This window comes from Dipteris shenzhenensis, chromosome 25, assembly GCF_047967505.1.
Source record: "Dipteris shenzhenensis isolate YYH24624 ecotype China chromosome 25, Dip_SZ_1.0, whole genome shotgun sequence".
In the NCBI taxonomy this organism is placed as follows: domain Eukaryota; kingdom Viridiplantae; phylum Streptophyta; class Polypodiopsida; order Gleicheniales; family Dipteridaceae; genus Dipteris; species Dipteris shenzhenensis.
The window spans coordinates 29,334,627-29,357,407 of NC_141620.1; the positions used below are offsets into that span (position 1 = coordinate 29,334,627).

General features: G+C 44.1%; 1 protein-coding gene across 1 annotated transcript; it reads right to left on the minus strand.

Annotated features, from left to right (window-relative positions):
• Positions 1-519: 519 nt before the first annotated feature.
• On the minus strand, positions 520-21,780 carry LOC147885717 (Histone superfamily protein). Its single transcript, XM_087396947.1, has 4 exons — positions 21,650-21,780; positions 21,495-21,566; positions 17,702-17,782; positions 520-920 (listed from the first exon to the last, which is right to left on the minus strand). Exons 1-4 carry the CDS (start codon positions 21,753-21,755, stop codon positions 805-807), a joined length of 375 nt encoding a protein of 124 aa, XP_087253073.1. The 5' UTR covers positions 21,756-21,780; the 3' UTR covers positions 520-804.
• Positions 21,781-22,781: the final 1,001 nt, after the last annotated feature.

The window sequence follows — 22,781 nt, forward strand, 5'->3', positions numbered from 1 at the left end:
CTAATCTTAAAATCTAATCATAGAATATCACCCTGTAACACAATCTTAAAATCAAATCATAGAATATCACCACGATAGATTTTTTAGAGCCACATACTAAAAAACCATCGAATTTCAAAAGTTGAAAACATCACCATATTGGCATTCTGGATTTCTTAATCCATGATTGCCAAAATAAACATTTTCACAATCCTTGAAAATGAGCCCATTCAAGCTTGAAAATGCACCCTAGCTTTTATTTAGTTCACTAAATATGTGCACAACAAGAGAGCATGAATGCTCGAGGGTACTCCCACTTTATTTTAAATGGATGGAGTGAGAGAGGTATTCAAAAAAAGTAGCACAATAATTTTGGAAAACTAAATACATGTGGAAAATCCCCAAAATCGCCATTCAAGTCTATGACATTGCACTCCTCTATCAAGGACATGTGAGCAAAATTGAGTTCCCTACCTCTTCGACTAATTAGGTCATGGGTCGTAGCCTTCAAAACAAATAAATGTAGCTCATGGCAAAAGATTTTACTCATGGCAAAAGATTTAAAATTTGAAAACTCCTCCACATCAATGAGCCTCAAATGAGCCATTCGATCACCTTGATGATAGTGCAAATAATTTCCGTTGACTGATTCCCCGGGATAAATTGCTTATCAGCACGAAACCGGGCCGAGGCGACGTTTCCCCCGCACTCGATCGGAGTAATACGATCATATTTCCGGGCATAGGATATGGAGACTTTACACAGCTGCACATAAATGCCCTCTTCACCGTTAACGATGAAACTTTTCATGTATATAAAAGGATGCTAGGCTGTTTTCACAATAGCCTTCTTTCGCTTTCGATCTTGCGCTTGGTCTTTTGACTTTAAAAGATCCTGAGAGACCAATCTTAAGGCAGAAGCAACATCTTCATTCCTGTGAGCTGTGTCAACCATTCAATTGATCAGAACTTCACTCAAATCTTACCTACTTAGTCTTTGGACATGTATAAGATGACAAAGCATCTGTCTTGCCTCATGGACTGGTTTTACAGCACTATAAAGTGTGAAAAACAGTTCAATCAAGCAGAAGTGCCATTATCTCAATCCTGAGCAGTTTTGGAAGAGAAACTGCTTGGATCACTATATCTTCAAACAAGGTAGCCCACACGTGCTCTCAAAATCAAAAGAAGCTTTTCATGAGTCCCGTCAGAATGTTTAAAGACTGTCTTTTAAAGCAGATAACCAGCTTGGTGCAATATCAATCAAGTGCATCTGTGTTCTTATGACCAGAAAAAGGTGATTCCCAGTAGAGATGTGGTATTTGATGAACTTTGAATCAAAACAAAATGTGAGGAATTATGGACAAGGGAAAAATAAAGCTCGCCTTTGGGATGAGACAACAAAGATGAAAAACAAGGTCCAATGGAGGGCTACTTTGATGATAATCATGATGAATTATCCTTACCAACAGAAAAATGCTGTCACAAATCAGTCCATTTCAAGACAAATGTACAGAGCTCCAAGATGGAAGTTTGCATCCAACAAGCAATGGTGAAACAAGCCAAAGAGAAGAACAAGGTAATATCTCAATAATTATGCACTTATGACATCTATTCTCAATGATGTTGGAGAGCCTTAACATATGAAGAAGCCAATCAAGGTTGGGCATTACTCAAATTGTGAAGAACAATAGTTGGGATCTTGTGAAAGCAAGGGATGAACATAGAAAGAAGTACGAGTCCAATGAAATCTTGGACAAATACAAATGCAAGGCTATGGCAAAGGGATATTCTCAAACGTAAGGCGGAGACTATCTAGAAATATTGTCAACCATAGCCACCATAGCAAAGATCACAACCATTCAGCTGATCATGGCCTTTGCTACTCAATTCAGGTGGGAGTTATACCAATAAATGTAATGATTTCATCTTTACACGCTTACTTAGCAAGCATATATGGCCCGATCTCATTGAATTTGAACTAGGGAGGATTTTTCGTGTAAACTAAAGAAGGCACTCCATGCTCTTGGCTCTCAAGCAATCTCTGAGGCAATGATATCAAAGGATGGTTGAAGTCTTTTGAGAAGTCAAATTTTCTGGGACCAAAAAATGTTTTTGAGGAGTCAAATGATGATTTAAACCTCTATTTAAAAGACAAAAAGAACAAGCGAAAGTTTTTTCAATACTGTGTCTCGATGATCACAAGCAATAGTGACGCACTAATCAATAAAGTGAATGGTCTAAAAAGAATTTGACAACAGATTTAAAAAAATTACACTATTACTTGGGTGTCTAGCTTGGAGAGGTGATGGTAGTACGTTTCTTACACAAAGCAGGGTACAAATATGAAGTCTAGGGAAGATACAATATCTGGAATGTAAGCCTGTGTCTATCTCATTTGATGCAATTCAAAGTTGACAATAAATGGCATGCCAAATATGGTGGATGCTACAGTATACAGGCAGCATGTTGGATGACTAATGTACCTGAACATTGCATGCCATAAGATGTCCTACACTCATGAGCAGTCCATGACATTTTGAGCAACCAAAACAAGAATTAGATGTATATGAAATATGCTTGCTTATATGGCACTGAATACACAGTCAAGGACACAAATCTTGAAGGATTTACTCATTTGATTGGGCTAGGGTTAACTAAGATCACAGGTTACAATGGTTCTAAACAGGTGGATACCCTATTTCAATGGTGCACATTCTTTATGATTGAGTCCCATAGCGCAGAACGGCACCCCAAGCAACTATCACTTAGCTATCAAGATCAGGTCTGCAAAACCACGACTCATTAAAACACAATTTGTTCCTGCAAAGCCAGCTGCAACGTTATTAATATGCACAACTCATCACAATGATTTTCTTGAGACTGGATAGTTGAAGTTGCCTTCTTCGGACTTGCACATCCAGCTCCAAATCTCTATCACTCGCAACCAGAAGCCCACGACCTCACCACGAGCAAGGAGCCACTAGGGCTATTGCTTGTCATAGGCTAGGGACCACTAGGGAGACTGGATTATCAGCTACAAATCATAGATATGCATTATCTACAGCAAGAGCTCAGAGAGGTTAAGGCTCAACTTGCCTCTGTAGCAAGATAATAGTCACAAATGAACAAGAAGAGAGATTGCAATATGAATCAAACTAATGAGTCTTTACAATAGTTTTGGAGAAGAATCACTCCATGAAGGATTTCGATACCACCCGTCCACCCCCAAGCTATCTCACTCTCACTCTCACTCGCATGAAGATGTTCAAATCAGATGATCAAATGATCAAATCTCAATCACACTCTCACTCTCAAAATATCTTGATCGTATCTTCTTCTTTGCACTACCTTAATTCACGTGCGCTATTGTCACTTTCGCAACGCCTAGATATGCATGCCTTCTCTTCACTCGAGCAACCTCGAGATGCGTGCCTTCTCTTCTCTTTCGCTCAGCCTCGATATGCGTGCGTTGGATTGTGTGTTCTCCTTCTCACGATCTCCTCTTCTTTTATAGCCTTTCAGGACTCCAAAATAGACGGCCAGAAGCCCCCAAATTCGGCCAAAAACAGCTTTTCTCGAAAAGCATGCGTGTGCTTTTCACCTTCTTTTAGCGTGCGCTTTTGATAGCAAACACGTACGGAATCTCGACTTTTTTTTTTTTAACGACATTGTTCGGAGCATCACCACGCCTGCCTCGTAGATCCATGGTACACAAAGTCTATCATGGTAATATAAATTACCATTCACCAAATGAAACTTTCCTTCAATCTTTTCACAAGGTGTTTGAGCAATCTTTTGAAGAATAGGTGCATAAAAAACATCATGTTCAAGTTCATTTCTAATGTTTTCTGCAAGATCAGAACGAATAAGGGTGATGGCATTCACAAAAGGTCTTCTACTTAAAGCATCAACCACCGTATTCTCCTTTCCCTCAATGTACTTAATCTCAAAGTCATACTTGGAAAGAAGAATCATCCATCCTCTTTGCCTATTATTCAATAATGGTTGAGTGAAGAGGTACTTCAAACTTTCATGATCCGTTCGAAGTTCGAACTTTACACCAAGTAGAAAGTATCTCCAATGTTTCAATGCATGAACAACGGCAGCCAAATCGAGATCATGTGTGGGATAGTTCTCTTCATGCTTCCTTAATTTTTGAGACTCATATTCCACTACACGACCATCTTGAGAAAGTACACATCCAAGTGGGGTACCACTAGCATCACATGTCACTACAAAAGGTTTACCCATCTCGGGTATCTTGAGAATACAATTTTCAGCCACTTTGTCTTTTATAGTATCAAAAGCTTGTTGACACTTCTCCGTCCATATAAACTGCTTGTCAAGTTTTGTCAAATCAGTAAGTGGAGAGGCTATTTTTGAGAAATCTTTGATATGTTTTCTCTCATATTGTGCTAAGCCAATAAAGCCTCTTACCTCCCTTACATTTTTCGGTCTAGGCCACTCCGAAATAAGCCTTGCTTTGTCAAGATCAATATGAATACCATCTTTTGAAATCACACGACCCAAATACACAAGCTTGTCTTTAGTGAAAAAACATTTGCTCTTTTTCCCATGAAGTTTATGCTCCCGTGACTTTTCAAGTGTTTTCCTTAGATGTTGTTCATGTTGTTCCCCATTCTTGGAATATATAAAAATGTCGTCCAAGAAAACCAGAATAAAGTCATCTAAACACTCACGGAATACATCATTCATTAGACACATGAAGGTAGCGGGTACATTGGTCCATCCAAAAGCAAGCACAGTAAATTCATAATGGCCATAGCGAGTTCTAAAAGCAGTTTTAGGAATGTCCTCCTCCTTAATACGAATCTGATGGTAACCAGATCGCAAATCAATTTTAGAGAACACTGTGGCACCATTCAATTGAGTCAATAATTCATCAATGTGAGATAGATGATACTTATTCTTTATAGTATGCCAATTCAATTCTCTATAGTCAATGCAAAGCCTATAAGTTCCATCCATTTTCTTTTGAAATAAGACTGGAGCACCCCAAGGAGAAACGCTAGGCTTTATAAACCCTTTCTTTAACAAGTCATCCAGTTGAAGCTTTAACTCCTTTAGTTCATCCACATTAAATCTATAGGGAGCCCGACAATAAGGACTTGTGCCTGATTAGCATGGTCAAGATGTCTAGGCGGTGGCATCCTAGGTAAATCATCAAGAAACACATCGGAGAATTCTTCAAGGAGTTTTGTAACATAGTGCAGTACTGTCTCATCTTCACTTCCCTCCTTTAACTTATCAGCAAAGACGAGGAATGTGTCACAGCCTTGTCTTACTCCTCGCAGCAATTTCATGGCTAATATGAGAGAAGCTTTACTATCTCTTTCTTCTCCTTGAATAATTTTATCTTTGCCATCTTCATTAAGAAAACTAACGGTCCTTTCTCCACAATCAATAACTGCTTTGTTTACATTTAATCAATCCATTCCAATAATAGCGTCACACTTCCCCATCTCAATAACATAAAAATCTCCCTTACTCTTCCTCTGTGCTAAACTGAAGGAAAGATTTTCTAGAAGCCCTTAAGTATAATGTAATTTTCCATTAGCAAGTTGGACTGGTCTTCTGACTTGATCCCTAATTTCTACGTTTAGAGTCTTGAGGAATTTCGGGGATATAAAACAATGAGTGCTACCGGAGTCAATAAGAAAACTTATGTTTTGATTCCCAATTTTCCCCATCACTTTAATCACAGACGCATGCATATGAGTTGTGGAAGATACCATACATCTCATAGGTTCCAAGCACTTACCTTTGTCCCCCGCTTCGTCGATGGTTGGATTCGTCTGATTCGTCTTTGCTCCCATCATTGATCCTTTCATAAAATTAAATTTTGTTTTATTCAGACACTCAAATGTTCGGTGACCTTGCTCACCACATCGGAAACATAATCCCAATCTTCTTGCTCGTTCAATAAACTCTGGATCACTTTTCCAAGGTACGTTTTCTTGGGTTTTCTGATTTGAAACTCCTTTATTTCTTTGATTTTGATTTTGATTCTGATTCTGATTTCGGTTATTAACGTTTGGCCTTCCCACTTGGTTGTACCCAGGTTAGCTACTCCTCTCTTGAAATCTAGGCATATTCGAATAATCAGGTTTTAGTTGAGGCATACCTGAACCTTGTGACCCTTGAAAACGATGACCTCTTGGAATGAACTTTAATTTTGCTATCTTTCTTAGGTTATATTCTTCCATCTTTTCAAAGTTTTCGGCCTTAGCCACAGCATCCAAGAAATCACTTGATCCTATTCCTTTCATCATATATAAGTTCTTCGAGCCACACTTCCAAATCTTCCCCGATCTTCTCACCATCAAATTCAGAGAGTTTCGCTTTCTTAAAAACTTGCAAAAGAGCAGATTCGGCAACATCTTCCTCACCTCTTTGTCTCCTTCGGCTCGGTACCCCAGCACCAAGCTCAACATAGACCTCTTCATCTTCTAAATTTCTGCCAACAGCACCACCACTAGCTGCATCATCCACTACGCCTTTTCCTTTGGACAATCTATTTAATTCCATGATTAGCCTTCGAATCAATGAATCTTGTTCTTCTAGTTTCTTCATAATTGCCTCGTTGTCTGTCATCGAAACCGGGCTCTGATATCACTTATCACACAACGTTCTTTCACAATCACGATTAAAATTGTAGCAAGATAATAATCACGAATAAACAAGAAGAGAGATTGCAGTATGAATCAAACTGATGAGTCTTTACAATAGTTTTGGAGAAGAATCACTCCGTGAAGGAGCTCGATACCACCCGTCCACCCCCGAGCTATCTCACTCTCACTCTCACTCGCATGAAGATATTCAAATCAGATGATCAAATGATCAAATCTCAATCACACTCTCACTCTCACTCTCAACATATCTTGATCGTATCTTCTTCTTTGCGCTGCCTTGATTCACGTGCGCTATTGTCACTTTCGCAGCGCCTCGATATGCGTGCATTCTCTTCACTCGAGCAACCTCGAGATGCGTGTTTTCTCTTCTCTTTCGCTTAGTCTCGATATGCGTGCGTTAGATTGTGTGTTCTCTTTCTCACGATCTCCTCTTCTTTTATAGCCTTTCACGACTCCAAAAAAAGATGGCCAGAAGCCCCCAAATTCGATCAAAAATAACTTTTCTCGAAAAGCGTGCGTGTGCTTTTCACCTTCTTTTAGCGTGCGCTTTTGATAGCAAACGCATACAGAATCTCGACGTAAGGCATGAAAATGGCCCTGTTCAGAGCATCACCATGCCTGCCTCGTAGATCCAATGGACAAGCTCAATAGCTCATCTTGAAGATCGAACCCTCTTCTTTCCCTTTACAGTTAACCTTTCATGGCTAATTCTTCCATCTCGACCTTCGTCTAATGCCTGCAACTCTTGACACGGAAATCTAGATGCACTTTTAGCTCAAAACCACTTTATTAACAACTTTTGACCTCCATACAAGCATACAAACGAGTGAACCACAAATTCTTCACTAGGACAAAGTTTTTCTACTCAATAAGATCTAAAATTCTCTCATACACAGTTTCTTCAAATTATTTCTCTAACCAACTCAAAATCAAGCCACAAAATCCAGCCGACACCATAATGGACAAAAACCAAAATTTTTCGACCAACACCAAACTTTTCCAAAACCTTCAAAACATCAAAACCATCCTTTTTGAACACTATCTGTGATATATATTCCAAAATATTTCATATACAAAATTGGAGCGTCACAATGAAAGTCTTCAACATGGAAAACAAGAAAAATACAAGAAGTATTGCAGATACACAATGAAGCAGCACCTGCACCACAGTTAGTAACCAAGGTCCAAGACATGATCACCACTCAGCTCAAGTTAGTGAAACATGAAATTACAGAAATAATGGACTATAAAATTAACACATGCGATATGTATGTAGAAATATCTTAACAGGAAAAAAGGGCTGCTACTATCCGAAGCCTACACATAGGAGGACTACCTGAGGGCTGGCATGATGGGACATGACAAAAAAGATTGATCGTATTACAGAAGAAATCCCCCGAATCAAGTAGGACTTGGAAGATATAGCAAGGGGCCAGATTTATTCTTAATGACAAGATTACAAAAAACAAGGTTCTCAAGCAAACCAATAAGCTGAAAGGTACCAAGACATGGATCTTGGACTCAGCTCAAGATGAAAGACCAAAAACAAAGGACACTCAAAAGGAAGGAAAACGGCTATTTACAAAGATGGAAAAGAACTAATCGAAGACTTCGAATATAAACGCAAGGACTATCAGTCTTAAATTGATGTAAATGCAGGCTGATTATCTTTTTATAGCAGACAATATCTGCCATATAATAATCTCAGAGATGCTATACATACTCCCAAGAGACTCTCAATCTTTAATTGATGTTGGAGTTTATTCCTTTTTGGTTTGCTTTTTGTCTCACAGGCCCATGAGGCCTCCTGAAGATGCAAATCTCTCTCTCTCTCTCTCTCTCTCTCTCTCTCTCTCTAGAATTGCAGGTTATGCACACTGGTGGGGGTGGAGACAAAGAGCATTTCCTATGTACTTGCCCAATCTACTATGAGATCCAAGAAGGGGAAGCATTGTCATTTTCAAGAGGGACACAGGTTTGGGCCAATCTCTCGGTTGATCCACTTTCATGACCAACAAGTATGTGGTCTCTATCTGATGGAGATGCGGCAACACAAAGAGACCCTTGATATGGCTCACCAAATACAAAGATCACGAAGACCATGCCCCTGCCACAACGTGAGACGATCCAACGAACACAAATACAAGATATCTCTGCATCTCACAGGAGATCCGCCATGGCACCTGGTCATGTGGTTTGAGAACTAGTTGTAAATTTTGAATTTTTTAAATCTTCTTGGCATAGCACTCAACAAGGGCCCTAGCGAGCCCTTTTCCTCAACCTACAATGGCCTATATGAGTCACCCTTGGATTGTACTTTGTCTCATAGGGGGGGTCGGTTCCGTTAGAGGTCAACATCTTGATATGGTTCACCAAATACAAAGATCACGAAGACCATATCCCTGCCACAACGTGAGACGATCCAACGAACACATACAAGATATCTCTGCATCTCACAGGAGATCCACCATGGCACTTGGTCATGTGGTTTGAGAACTAGCCGAGGTGTCACTCTTGATATGGTTCACCAAATACAAAGATCACGAAGACCATGCCCCTGCCACAACGTGAAACGATCCAACGAACACAAATACAAGATATCTCTGCATCTCACAGGAGATCCGCCATGGCACCTGGTCATGTGGTTTGAGAACTAGTTGTAAATTTTGATTTTTTTAAATCTTCTTGGCGTAGCACTCAACAAGGGCCCTAGCGAGCCCTTTTCCTCAACCTACAATGGCCTGTATGAGTTACCCTTGGATTGTACTTTGTCTCATAGGGGGGGGTCGGTTCCGTTACAGGTCAACATCTTCTTATGTCACCTATAGAGAGAGAGGGCCTTACTTGTGGGTGTGCCCGGCCAGTGAGTGAGGCTAGGATAGATGAGTGAGGGCCAATGTTGTGGGTGTCTTGTGAGGCTTAGGTAGAGTAGGGTTTGGCACGGCTCATAACAAGGGTCGGGTCAATTGGCACGATACCTTGTGCTGAAGGGGTTGCTGGCCATGTGCGGCGCTGTTCAGGGCCTTCTTGAGGCCTTTTTTGCTGCCGTGTGGCAGCCCCTTCTGAGGCACCTTGGATGGGCTGTTATAGGGGCCAGTTTGGCTACCCTTTTGGGGCAGATAGCCAGACCTGCTGGTCGGCTATCTGGCAAAGGTGGGTTGACCTGTTAGTCAGCCACCTAGGCTGGAGCACAGCCCCTTATAGGGCAGGAGGAGGCCAGCCACTAGGGGGTCTGATATAGGAGCCAGGAGGAGCACAGGCAGTCGGCCTAGTGCCCTGCCAGTCGGGTTGCTAGAGCAAAGGCCAGCCCTTATGTAGGGACAGATGTGGGTCGGCCCAGCCCCCCATTGCTGATCAGTGGCCTAGGGCAGGGGGTCGGCCATGAGCCCCCCTCTGGTCAGTTGTTTGAGGCAGGGGCTGACCCTGTATATAGGGCCCCCTCCCCTCATTTGTTTTCATCTTCTTGTGCGGCTTTGGTCCAGTGATTTAGAGGGCTTTTCCAGGAGATCCCTTGTGCAGTCTCTCGAGCTCTTTCTCCCTGTGTACATTTCTTTGTGCTGAGTGCTCTCTCTCACCCACTGTGTGTCCATTCTGCTGTGCACTCTCACGTGGTATCAGAGCTCAGATTGACTGAAGATCCAAGGGGGGTGGGAGAGGTCATAGGGCCAGCAAGCTGTGCAGAGCTACAGGGAAGGAGTCAGAGCTGTTTTCAGGGCAGATCCTGCGTGGAGTATTTGCAAGGGAGACACGGGCTGTTTAGGTCAAGAGGGGGCAGTACAGAGGCTGCTGTTTTCGGCCAGAAACATCTTCTTTTTCCACCCTGCCCCCTTCCTCCTTGTATAGATCTATGCAGGCCCACAAATGGGTTCAATTACAGCATCAGGCAGGTGATGATGAAGTTTGTGTTACAGTTATATGATCTGGCAAATTTCATCTTGGTAGGTGTTGCCAGACTAGATCCCCTTGCAAAGGACCTTGGCATCCTAGCGGCGCAAAAGGAGGCCGAGACCTTGTCTCAGCTCTAGGACCCTATGCAAGGGTAAGGTCATTCATTTTTCTTAACTGTACTCCTCAGGTGATTAATCACGTGAAGCACAGGCACTGGCCAAGAGTATATGGGAGCAATTGGCGTCCATGTATAATCGAACCTCTCCCATGAAGAGGGTTCCCTCGAAGTCCAGATGCGGTTGTTGGATCCCAAGAAGTCTTCATCGATGCGAGACCACATCAACAAGTTACAAGAACTTCAGCAAGAGATCCTCCAAGCACAGAAGCAAAAATCATCCAAGGACATGGCCATAGCTCTCTTGTCCCAGTTATGCTCTCAGTATGGGGCCTTCTATTCATCCTTGATCACCAATGGTAGGATGAATGAGTTGACCTGAGAAGAATTGGTCCCAATGGTACTTGACCAAGAGGAGCACTTTGTCGATCGTACTTATGAGAGTTAGCCTGAGGCTTTGGCAACTAAGCAGAAAGGTAGAAAGCAGTTGATATCTAAGGAACGAGAAGCTCTCAAGGCATCCCATACATGTAACCGTTGTGGCCAGAAAGGTCACTATTGGCGGCAGTGTCCCCAAAGGAACGTTGAAGGGCCGAGTAACCAATTGGCCAATAGTGTTATTGCTGGGACGACGTATAGTCCAACCTTCTAGTAGCACGAGGCACACGCTGCCAACAGGCTTTCCGTTCCAAATGGAGGATTGCTTGCTTGTGGCAACGAGACCTGCCAATCAGGTGCAAGGGAAAGGGAGTCATTGATCAAGGAAAGCTTTCAAGCAGGACCTCGAGCCACGAGGAGTTGTTCCCGCCACTAATCAGTTTGTATTTTGTTTAGACGTCGTGACCTAACAAATCCAAAAGGGGTCTCCTAGTGTTCTGCTGCAGCTATTGTCTGATGCTGCTGGAGATCCGAATGGGTCAACAAATTGCTAGTGCAGGAATCCAGACATAGTTGCTTGATCCTTGTGAGCTATTATATGCCCATTATCGCTGAAGTTCATCGATCTGGCAGCAGTGTACCAGTTTGGACTTGAGAGAGGGCTATCTAGCTCTGAGATACATGTGCCCATGCAAGGAAGCAAACCCTACACCGATGGCGGTATCAGTAGGATTATTATTCCAATACCTTATGTTCCAATGCCAACAGTTAGATTGTTGTACCAGATGACCCATTGTACGATTACTAGACCAAAGGAGTGTACCTAGCACCTATGGCCTTGGAGCAACAGTTCCAAGTCTAGTACCAACAGTTAGATTGTTGTACCAGATGACCTAGTGTAACATTACTAGACCAGAGGAGTATACCTAGCACATGTGGCCTAGAAGCAATAGTTCCAGGTTTCCAGTGATCATGCTAAGGCGGTTCGCGCCAAGAGGGGGCTTCTTCAACGCCTGTGGCAGTCTTCAACGATGGATTCCTCCAATTGTTCCAGCAACACACCCAACTCCTTGACATCTTTGTTCCATCTAGGAGCTCAGAGGGGGTGTTAGAGGTCAACATCTTCTTATGTCACCTAGAGAGAGAGGGCCTTGCTTGTGGGTGTGCCCGCCCAATGAGTGAGGGCTAGTGTTGTGGGTGTGCCGGCCCCTCTTGTGAGGCTTAGGTAGAGTAGGGTTGGGAACGGCTAATGGCATGGGTTGGGACCCTCTGGTTCTATTGGTAGGATGCCTTGTGCTGGAGGGACTGCTAGCCATGTGCGAGGCTGTTCAAGGCCTTCCTGAGGCCTATTTTCCTGCAACATGGCAGCCCCTTCTAAGGCACCTTGGATGGGCTGTTACAGGGGCCAATTTGGCCACCCTTTTGGGGCAGATAGCCCAACCCACTGGTCGGCTATCTGACAAAGGTGGGCCGACTTGTTGGTCAGCCACATAGGTTGGAGCACAGCCCCTTAATAGGGCAGCAAAAGGCTAGCCCTAGGGAGCCTGATATAGGCGCCAGGAGCACAGGCAGTCGATCTACTGCCTTGCTAATCGGGTTGTTGGAGCAAAGGCCAGCCCTTATGTAGGGACAGATGTGGCTCGGCCCACCCCCCCATGGCTGGTCGGCGGCCTAGGGCATGGGTCGGCCATGAGCCCCCCTGTTGGTCGGTTGTTTGAGGGAAGGGGGGCTGACCCTATATATAGGGCCCCCTTCCCTCAATAGATTTTATCTTGTGTGGTTTTTGCCCAGTGATATAGAAGGATTTTCCAGGAGATCCCTTGTGCAGTCTCTCTACCTCTTTCTCCCTGTGTGCATTTCTTTGCTGAGTGCTCTTTCTCACCCACAGTGTGTCCATTACGCTGCGCACTCTCACAAGTTCATCCCCCTACTTGGTCATTTATGTTCAGGGCCCTTGAGGCTTGGGGGCTATAAAAGGGGCCATTTGCAGCCCCATAACACATCACTTGCAGCAGCAAATCGCCAAAAAATAGGAATAGCAAAGGAGCTTCCCTTGGACCTATATTCAAGAGGTGAAGGGAGCACAAGGAGCTGCAAACTAAGAGGTGGGAGAGCTGCCCACCTAGGCTGAGTTTCCGGACAACAAGGAGGAAGAGATCCTTTGGAAAGAGAGTCTACATACGCTCAGTGGAGCACGCAGGCTTAGAGACCTAGAGGTGCCATGCATATAGTAGGAGAACCTTTTGGTATTGTATCTTGTCCAATTTGTCGACGGATGGAAATATAAAGTGTTGCTTCTATATTATCTTTGAGCATAGTCTATTTGCTTAGTCTGCACACACATGAATGGCTGTGAAGTACGCACTTGGTTATGAAGCTTGATACCATAGTGAAACGCTTCCACATGTGATCCCTGGGCTATCTATCAGTCTTGCGCTGCTGCAAAGTTCCCTCTGGTGGGATTTCATTTTCTGACAATACCATGGTATCTATAGCGAAACTGATCTACAAAATAATCTGGCTGTAGAAAAGGATTAGCACTCTCACAAACCTTTTAAAAAGGGGTCCTTTCATATGGTTAGATGAAGCATGTATCACTTACAAGATCCTAAAGGCACCATGACGACTACTTTATTACTAGCATGTCCTCATTTTCAAAGGCACCATAAAGTGGAGATGGATGCTAGTGACAAGGGTTTAAAAGTTTTCTTGTGGCAAAAAGATGTAGTGAAATTTGTGGACATAAAGTTCGATGGTGAAGGTTGACCTCTATGGCGTGACAAGCAGACCTCCCCAAAGACACAATGGACAAGACCGTTCTCTAAAACCGAAGCTCCTCTCTGAGCACATTGCCTTGACTACATTTATTGTGGGAGAGGGGATGGGACCTTGCGATATGAGCCTTCTCTTGTTTTCTTTCATCATTGCGTGCTCTAGTGACACTCTTTAGCTCAAGCCCCCTCATGATTACACCCTTCAGATGACCATTCACTTCTTTTCTTTCAGTGGCAAAGGATCAAAGAGATGGGGACCTTAGGCAAGCGATTAACCATCGGATCTCACAACCAAAGGTGTGTTAGAAATGACCCAACAGAGGGTATGCACAGCGGAAGACTGATAGTAATGCCCACGAGCTCACACAGTGTGCGTATGGGGTGTGGAATCACGGACTTCGTAACTTATGTGCATAGATGTGTAAGCCAGTAAATAGACAATGCTCAGAAACAAATATAGAAGCAACTCTTTATATTTCCGTCCATCCACGAAGTAGGACAGGATACAATACCAAAAGGTTCTCCTACTAAATGTCAAGCACTCCTAGATCTTTGAGCCCGCATGCTCCACCTCGAGCAAATATAGACTCTCTGTCTAGAGTGATTCTCTCCTCAACCTTGCTGCCCTGAATGTCAGCCTAGGTAGGCAGCCCTCCAAGCTCAGTCTGCAGCTCTTCCTTCTCCGGGAATAGGCTCCAAGAGTAGGTCTCCTACTGCTCCTGTTGCCTGTCCTTTGCTGCTCCAGAAGATGTGTTACGAGGCCGAATGCCTCTCCTTTTATAGGCCCCCAAGGGGGCTGGCAAAAACCGACCAGCCTGTCCCAACCTAGCCGACCAGTCTGTGGCTGGTCCATCCCTATTAGGGCTCACAAACCGGGGCCTCTTGGGCCCACTCTTCTAGGTCCTTGGCCCTCCAATCAAGGCAAGGGCCCAGCCTATACAAAGGCAGGTCCCTGCCTCATGGCAGCCTCCTTTGCTGCTCCAACAGGCCTCATCCAGCCCTGTACAGCCTTGTACCCTGCTCTGTACAGTTGCACCACCTGTCTGGGTTTGCACACCCTTGTACCATGTTACGAACACTTGCTGATGTCAGCACCACCTGTGCGCCTCTATTTGGGGCCTGTTCCAGCCCATACAGACAGCCCTTGAAGCGCCTCTGACAGGCTGCTGTGCTGCCCACATGACAGCTCATGTGCTGCCCATGTGGCAGCCCCTTATGGCTGTCCTTTCCCTATGAGGTGTGGCAGCCCCCTCCCTTATCTTTCCTGCCTAGGTTTTTCCCCCCCATGCTCTCCTCATATGGGGGCTTTTAAATGGGGAGGTGACCATTCCAACAAGGTGAGCATGCCCAATGGCATCTTCTGTTATGGGAGGGTCACCCCTTTATGGAGGTTCATTGGGACCAAAGGGAGCGATTTTGGCTTACACAAATAGGAAACCCACATGGACATGCATGTGATGTTCTTCATATTGGCAAACAATTGTAATTGGTAACCACCCCCTAGACAACATCCTACAAGAGGCACAAGCCTGAGTAGCTAAAAGCACCACACAAGCTTCTCCACAAGTTGTTGTCACAACTTTACTCCACTGTCTAGCCACAAACGATCTCATGTTTCTTTTGGATGGTGGCACTCCATTGGCCCATGGCAAGGCAAACGAGAGATGGCACTTGTCATCACTGTTGCTCAACACAGGTTCAAGATATACCTTTTCAAGACTAGAATATATCCAATCATACAAATTCAGAATTTTTTTTATAAAGTCTGAAATTCTACAATGAATACAAAAGAGAAAACAAAAGAGAGGGAAAATGAGCTAGCAAAAAAATTTTTGAAAACCAAAGATAGATGTACCTAGTAAGCAAAGCAATGCTTATGTCGTCATTAGTGCCCAAAGCAAAGCAATGCTTATGTTGTCTTCCATGCCCAATCAATTACTCAACACAAGTTCAAGAGATGATCTCTCATTGCTTATGGAGCTGCCCATCGGCACAAGGGATTTGGCAATGTTCACTTAAGATCCTAGCATGTATATATCTTGTTGAATGCAAGGACATCTCAAACTTCCTCTAAAAACACAACATAGTGCAATTTCAATCTCATGATAGTCACTCAAAAGCTTGAAAACCATAAACTCCATCATGCATAGCAAGGACTAGCTACTATGGCATCCCCACTAACGTCATCAACTGACAACACCCAACAGTGGGTGTAGACCATAATATAACATATGCTCTCACACATACAAATCCACACACCCACACATACTTGAGCATCCATTTATACAAAGTCTTTGTACTGAATTTCTGTCGACACTCTGAGGGTGAAGGGAAGACTCAGCCATGACAAAGTCTAGCACTAAAGGAGAAAGCTAATCAAAAAGTAGTCCAAAGTCTCTTCATTCAAGATCCTAGCATGGTTGAGGAACATTCGCAGAGTGTCACTTGGGAAAAGGTAACCTATCTCTTAAAGGGGAGGCGAGCAGGTTGACAGAGGGAGGACACGCGTTCCAGATTGATGAGATCTCCCCAACCTACCGGATACAAGGTCAGAGCATTCAAAGGATTGCACTCCACGAGGCAGCCCCCCCTGACGCCCTAGCTCCTCCTTCCCCTAGGGAAGACAATGTTTGGGAGGTGGTAGCCAGCATCACGGCTTGGAACATTTGGGTGGCTTGCTGCAGTCTCGTGATGGAGGAGCACCTGGTTCCACCATTGGCTACCTTGGTTGCCATTTGGCAGGATATCATTTACACTCTACGGTCCACTTGGGAGCGTGGGACTCCAAACTCCAAGGCGACTATCGAGAGGCGTGCTCCGTTTCTACAAGACTTGGCCTACAGGTGTTTTCTACATTTTCACTCCACGAGGGATTCGCTAGTTGTATAGTCCCCCCACTTGGTTGTTAGCCCCAGTTCCCGAGATCCCCTAGGCACTAAGTTGGGCTTCTCTGAAACAGGCCAGTTTTTTCTTTCAGCCTTTTCCAATTTAATTACTCAACACCTTCGGGGCTGTTGTCTTGTATGAAATCTTTCAAGCATTAATAGAAGGTTTCTTTCTTTGAAAAAAAAAAAAGGGAGACGAGCATACAACATAGAGACGGTTTCTACTGCTCACTTGGTGAGTGGGAAGGCAATCATACACAAAGATATACAAGATATGCCAAACTCCCTTCAAAGCAACACCCATCAAGTAGTCCGAAAAATAGTTGGGAGACCATTGCCAATGTCATGGCCTAGAAATGTAGATAACACAGTATGGCCTTGTGATGGAGGGAAACAAGTTCGACCTACAATGACTCTCATCAACATCTGGCTGGACATCATGCAAAGGGTTCACGAACACTACTCAACATCATGAGCATTTTGCAAAACCTGGCCTACATGCATCTTTTACATTTCGGTGGATCAAGGAATACATTGGTTGTATAAGCCACCACGCTAGTTGTCGTAACCTGCTCCCAAGAAACCATAGGCAAGCAAGATTCATTTTGGCGACTTGGGCTATGGGCGGCTAAGCAAGCAGGATTCATTTTGGCGACTTGGACTATGGGCGGCTAGGCAACATGGAATAAGGTCCCACATGCACACTATGCGCACAGTGTCTCAAATTGGTGGGAGTATGCCTGCATCACATTTATGGGGTGAGGTACCAAGCAGGCACTTTCCCAACTGGTGAAGGGCCAAATTGCTATAGCCTTTCAAAAGTGTTGGGAATGCATGGATGGCAAAAATAACAAAGGTCTCAGCAATGCAAACAGTAGTAAGGGTGTACTTGTGAACTTACATCATGACCAAGAAAGTAAGGCAAACATTATGCACTCCCATACGTTGGGGGAAAAAATGGGCATCTCAAAAACTTTCCACTATACCCTTTCACAATTTCAAAGAGAGCTGAGTAAAGTGCACAAACCAGCAAGGATCACATCATCTGCATTGATTGACTTGCGATTTGCATGCTGTGCAAACAATTCTAAATCTCGTGCAAGCTGCTCTGCATCACGAAACATGTGAAATTAATTGGAAACATCAGAAGACTCAACAGCCTTATGCACAAACATGGTAACAACAAAATGAAAAAACAGTACAAAATGCAACATAGATAAAGATGCAAATGAATACATCAAAGCATGTAGCTATACTAGAGCTACGTTTTGGCAAAGCCTAGCAGCTTGCCAGACCTCCAAGTGTCAACTGCTCAATTTGAACATACAAATTTCTCAACCAACCCAAATCATGAGAAACATAACAAATACACAAATTAAATTTCATGATAATTTATATGTTTTAAGAAAAGAGGGAAAACATAGGAAGGGAAATCCTTCCTAGTCCTTCCCAATCGAAATTCCTAATTCTGAAGTGATAATTACAATTCAAGAGGAGAGGACGATGCCAAAACATCACATGTTTTCTTCAGCAGATACAAATACAGACATGAGATGTAAATAGGAGTGGAGAATGACCACTTTGTCAAAGACTAGGGATTGCTTAGTGTAGCCAAAACCCTGCAGCAGCAGACAATGGGTGGCCATACTTCAAACAACAACACATGTACAAAACAAGTGGAACACACACAAATCTGGAGAATCACTTAGCTAAGTAGAGAGCCAAAATTGATGTATATATATAATTCTTCAAATAAGATAGATTGAAGTACTAAAGTAGCCCTCAATGTACCTCACACGTACAGCTTTAAGACTTGCTCATATCAGGAAGCCTCAATGTTGCTCCAGCTGCTGCAGATTTCCTCCTGCCACATGCACTTTGCTTAACACTTCTGTGGCTGCTGCTGGGAGGAACAAGTTAGTTGTACTTGGGTCATCCCAGTCTATACATGGTTGCTCTACTGACTGGAGTCTGTCAAGGCTTTCATGCCCTATTCGCCCGGATAGGGTGCAAATCTTCACCAAGGAAGAAGAGCAGTTAGGAGGTCTATTGCAACAGTCATTCCACACTACCCCGTGGCATCAATCTAGAGCCTAAAGTACAAAGTACAAGGCTAATAAAGACGCTACTAAAATACCACTTTTGTTACACTACAAATGTGCCCCCACATGGGGGGGTTTTACAAACTAGAGAGTCGACCAGTAGGGGGCTTCTGGGTAGGCTAGTTTGCCCCTACTGGGTCACTTGATTTGGGGGCATCCAGCCCCTATAAAAGGAGGCCATTGGGGCCTCATTCATTATCGACTGAGCAGCAAGAAGCCCAGCAAATTGGAGCAGCATATCAGCAGCAAAAAGGCCTACTCCAGGAGGTCTAGAGCAGGATGAAGAGCAGCAAACAAAGCTTGGAAGGGCTGCACACCTAGGCTGACAATTAGGGTGGCAAGGTGCACACAGTGATAAAGTCTACAAAAGCTCAGCAAGGAGCACGTGGGCTCAAGGATCTAGAAGTGCCACGGAGGTAGTAGGACAACACCTTTTGGGGTAAGGATAGAGGACCACGATTTGGTGGGACTCTGGACTTCTTTTGTATTGTGTCATGTCGGATGGAAATATATTTTTGGTTGGTGTATATCTCCTGTGGAGTGTCTATTTACTAGCTTACACATACGCACATGTTTTTTGAGTACACATAAGGAAGGAAGTTTTGGATTCCATAGTTAAACACTTCCGCGTGTAATTCCTGGGCCATCTATCAGCCTTCCACCATTGTAGGATACCCTCTGTCAGGTCCGTGGCTGATCTGGAGGTGAACTGTTGCTTGCAGGTTGGATGTCCAGACCAGTCTCATAGATTGGGTCAATCCAATCTGTAGGTCTACTGGTTGAGTACCCCTATGGAATCCACCAGTTCGAAGGGCTAACAACCCAATATAAGGGGGCCCTTGGGGGCCTTGCAATGCTATTCTCGAGCCTCACAATTGGCTGAACTTTGGAGCAATAGGGAGGCCAGGTATCAGGGTACCTTGTACATGACATAGTGGCTGCAGACAGGTGCAACAAGGTCGTCTTGGATCATTACAAGAATAGGAGTCCATATCGAAGCAATACTCTTCTACCAGATGGTGGCACACTGAGCACGCCTTTTGCTAGAGTTTTGTCCATCTTTGGAACAATACATGTTTACTGTTTCTGCTCTACTGTGCATATATGTGTGCATCTATATCTATCTACCTGTGTACACACGATGGAAAAGGAGCAAGATTTGAATTTAGCACTGTGTATTTCCTGGGCTACGTTTCTATACACATTCTTCCACTACTACAAGACGCTTGGCTACAGTAAGCAACCTTCGTCGTCTCGGTTTCCTAACAAAATCAACCTCTGTCTGTACAGATATGGAATCCAAGCTTCTCCCCTACCATGCTCCCTCCCTCCAAAGCTCCAATATGGGTGGAAGTCCTTGACCTTTCACCTCAATTAGAAGCCTTGTGTGTTCCCCTAGGTCAACATTTAGACTTAGAGCGAGAAAAGTTTATTAATAGAAGGAAAATCATCAAGCGTGTTTTGTTTTAATGGATCTTGTTGTGGATCCCTGCGAATGTTATCTTGCTGGAGGACGAGAAAGGTCATAGTATGCTCTAGAAGGTGTTGTATATAAGAGCATCCACAACTTGTGTTTCTTCTGTGGGATAGGGACACTATCAAAGTTTGTCCTCAAAGATTGAGCAAAAAAAACATTGTGAAACAAGAGAGAGAGCCTAGCAAGGGAGCTCAAAATGAGTCCTCCAAGACAGATGGCGCCCTTAAAGAACTGGCATTTGGTTCTCTCCCGCCTAGGACAGTTGTCTATTAAGAGATCGTGCTACTAAGGATACTCTGAAAGTGAATAAACAGAAGCTGAGAGCTTGAGGAGACCTTTGGGATAGGGCCTTTCAAAGTTGGCCAGATCTGAAAGTAGTCCCCCTTTCCGTTTCGACCAAAGTGGGCCCATCCAGGTCACCTATGAAAGACTCCTTAAGCAGCCCCATGTCGGCTCATCAGCCGTACAAAGGGCCACTATGCGGCAGCTAATATTGCCCACATGGCGGCCAGGATGCTGTCCATGTGTTGGTCCACTCAGCCCACATCACTACCCGTATTCAAGCCCATGTGGATGCCCTATGTGGAACCACCTCATTTGCTTTTAATTTGGGGGCTCACATGTGGAGAGACATGACCCTCGTTCTCTGAAACACTCTCTAATTCCACATAATGCTCAAATATCAGTCTGCAACGTTGCAAGATGTGGCACGCTTGCAAAGGTTAGCCGTATTAACAATGCTTTTGAAGACTACCAGCAGTAATATAATGATGAGCTGGGGGCGATACGCAAGCCTGCCCAATGGCGTAGAGGAGAATCTCAACCCATACTTTTGGTTCACCTTTTTAGGAGGCGCTGAATATATCATTCAGTCTGCAAGTATTCTAAAGGTTGGAAAAAGTGTTTATAAGTAAGCATCCATTACGTCATAACCACCAGATCAAATCGGCTAGCCTGCCCAGCATTGTTACTAAACTAAACTAAGTTGATGTAGTATGTACTTTGATAAATATCCCTGACAAATTTTAAAAAGAGAGCACAAGTTTGAACAAATAAAAATTCAGCTCGAGCTACAATTGTCGTGCAAAACACCACGTATGAAACTATCGAAACTGCAGGAAGGGAATGCACGCTCGAAACAAATGCGAGGGTGACTTCCAATTGCCAAACGCCCAAAAAAAACAATCAATCAATACCCATTGAAAAGGGTCCAGCGCACAGTCAGGGAGATTGAAAATTACCTGAGTACTTGAACGTCAAGTCGACCAAAGCTGCCATAACGGGCGTAGAAATGGCGCAATTACTCTTTTGAGCTGAAGAGGAGGAGAGAAAATTTTGTGAGACTTGGATGGAGAAGACAAAGAAGGAAGATTGGAAAGGTGTATCGGGTATTCACCTTCGCTCTCAGATAGACGAATTACAGAGATTGCGAGGCGATCCTTGAGGCGCTGAGCTCGGAGATGGTGAAGCTCGGAATCAACAGGGTCTTCTTCTTCGTCCATCGCCTCAAACTCGTTTTGGCGCCAACAAAAGTTACTTCAGTTTCAAATGCAATTTGCTTTATGTGAACTACCCTAGGCACTCGGGCACAACATGATTGTCCCTAGGCACTGCGGCACAACATGATTGTGCCTAGTCCTGGAAGGTCAAATGCGTGCATCTGGGTGTGCGTGCATCTACGTGTGTAGCGTTGGAGCATTCGGGTGCGATGGGCGGCATTGGAGAAGCTTGAGTCCCACAAATTTTGTTCGACTCGTTTGGCCACCTAGTGTTGGTGCTCTGCACACTGCACAACATTGCCTAGCCAATCGGGGGCCTCGAGCCTCCTACGTCCTGTGTGGCTCTAGCCAATCACGCACCTTCATCCTCCTAATTAAGCTGCAAACACTATGCACCTTGCTCTGGACAGGCACTGTACCTGCCTCTCATGGAAACACGTCCAAAGCAATGAACCTGGAAGCAGCAACAAATCCATGTGCATTGCAATTTCTTGTGTCACCACCACACCTTCATTCGAGAATTCAATAATAGGCAGGAGTGGTGGGCACAGGATGGGGTGTTGGGCAATGCTCGTGGGACAGGGTGCCATGTGGTAAGTCCTTTTTGCCACTTCTTGTGTTGTTTTTTTATTAACACCGCATTTTTGGGAGCTTTGTGAAGGCGACACGTGTAGAGAGAGAGAGCATCGAGTTCTAGAGAGAGCAATGTTAATTATATATAGTAAATGCGGTCAACAAATTTAAGGATGTTTATAGAGCAAACACCACGGGTTGTGCGCATATGTCCACCCCGGAAAAAACGATAGGTTCCTTAAAATTAGAAGTGCCCATCACCATGGGCAACCAAGGTCCCTTGTCCAAGCACCCGTCACTCACAGGTGGAAAGGTGAGGGTGGTGGGGTTTCAAATTTCTACCGACCGTTGATCTTCCACATCGTGTAGGCTGTTGCTCTAATTTCTACATGTTGCTACTTTGGTTTGTTAAGGGGTTGCACCCACATGCCAAGGAGGCTATGGACATTACTTTGG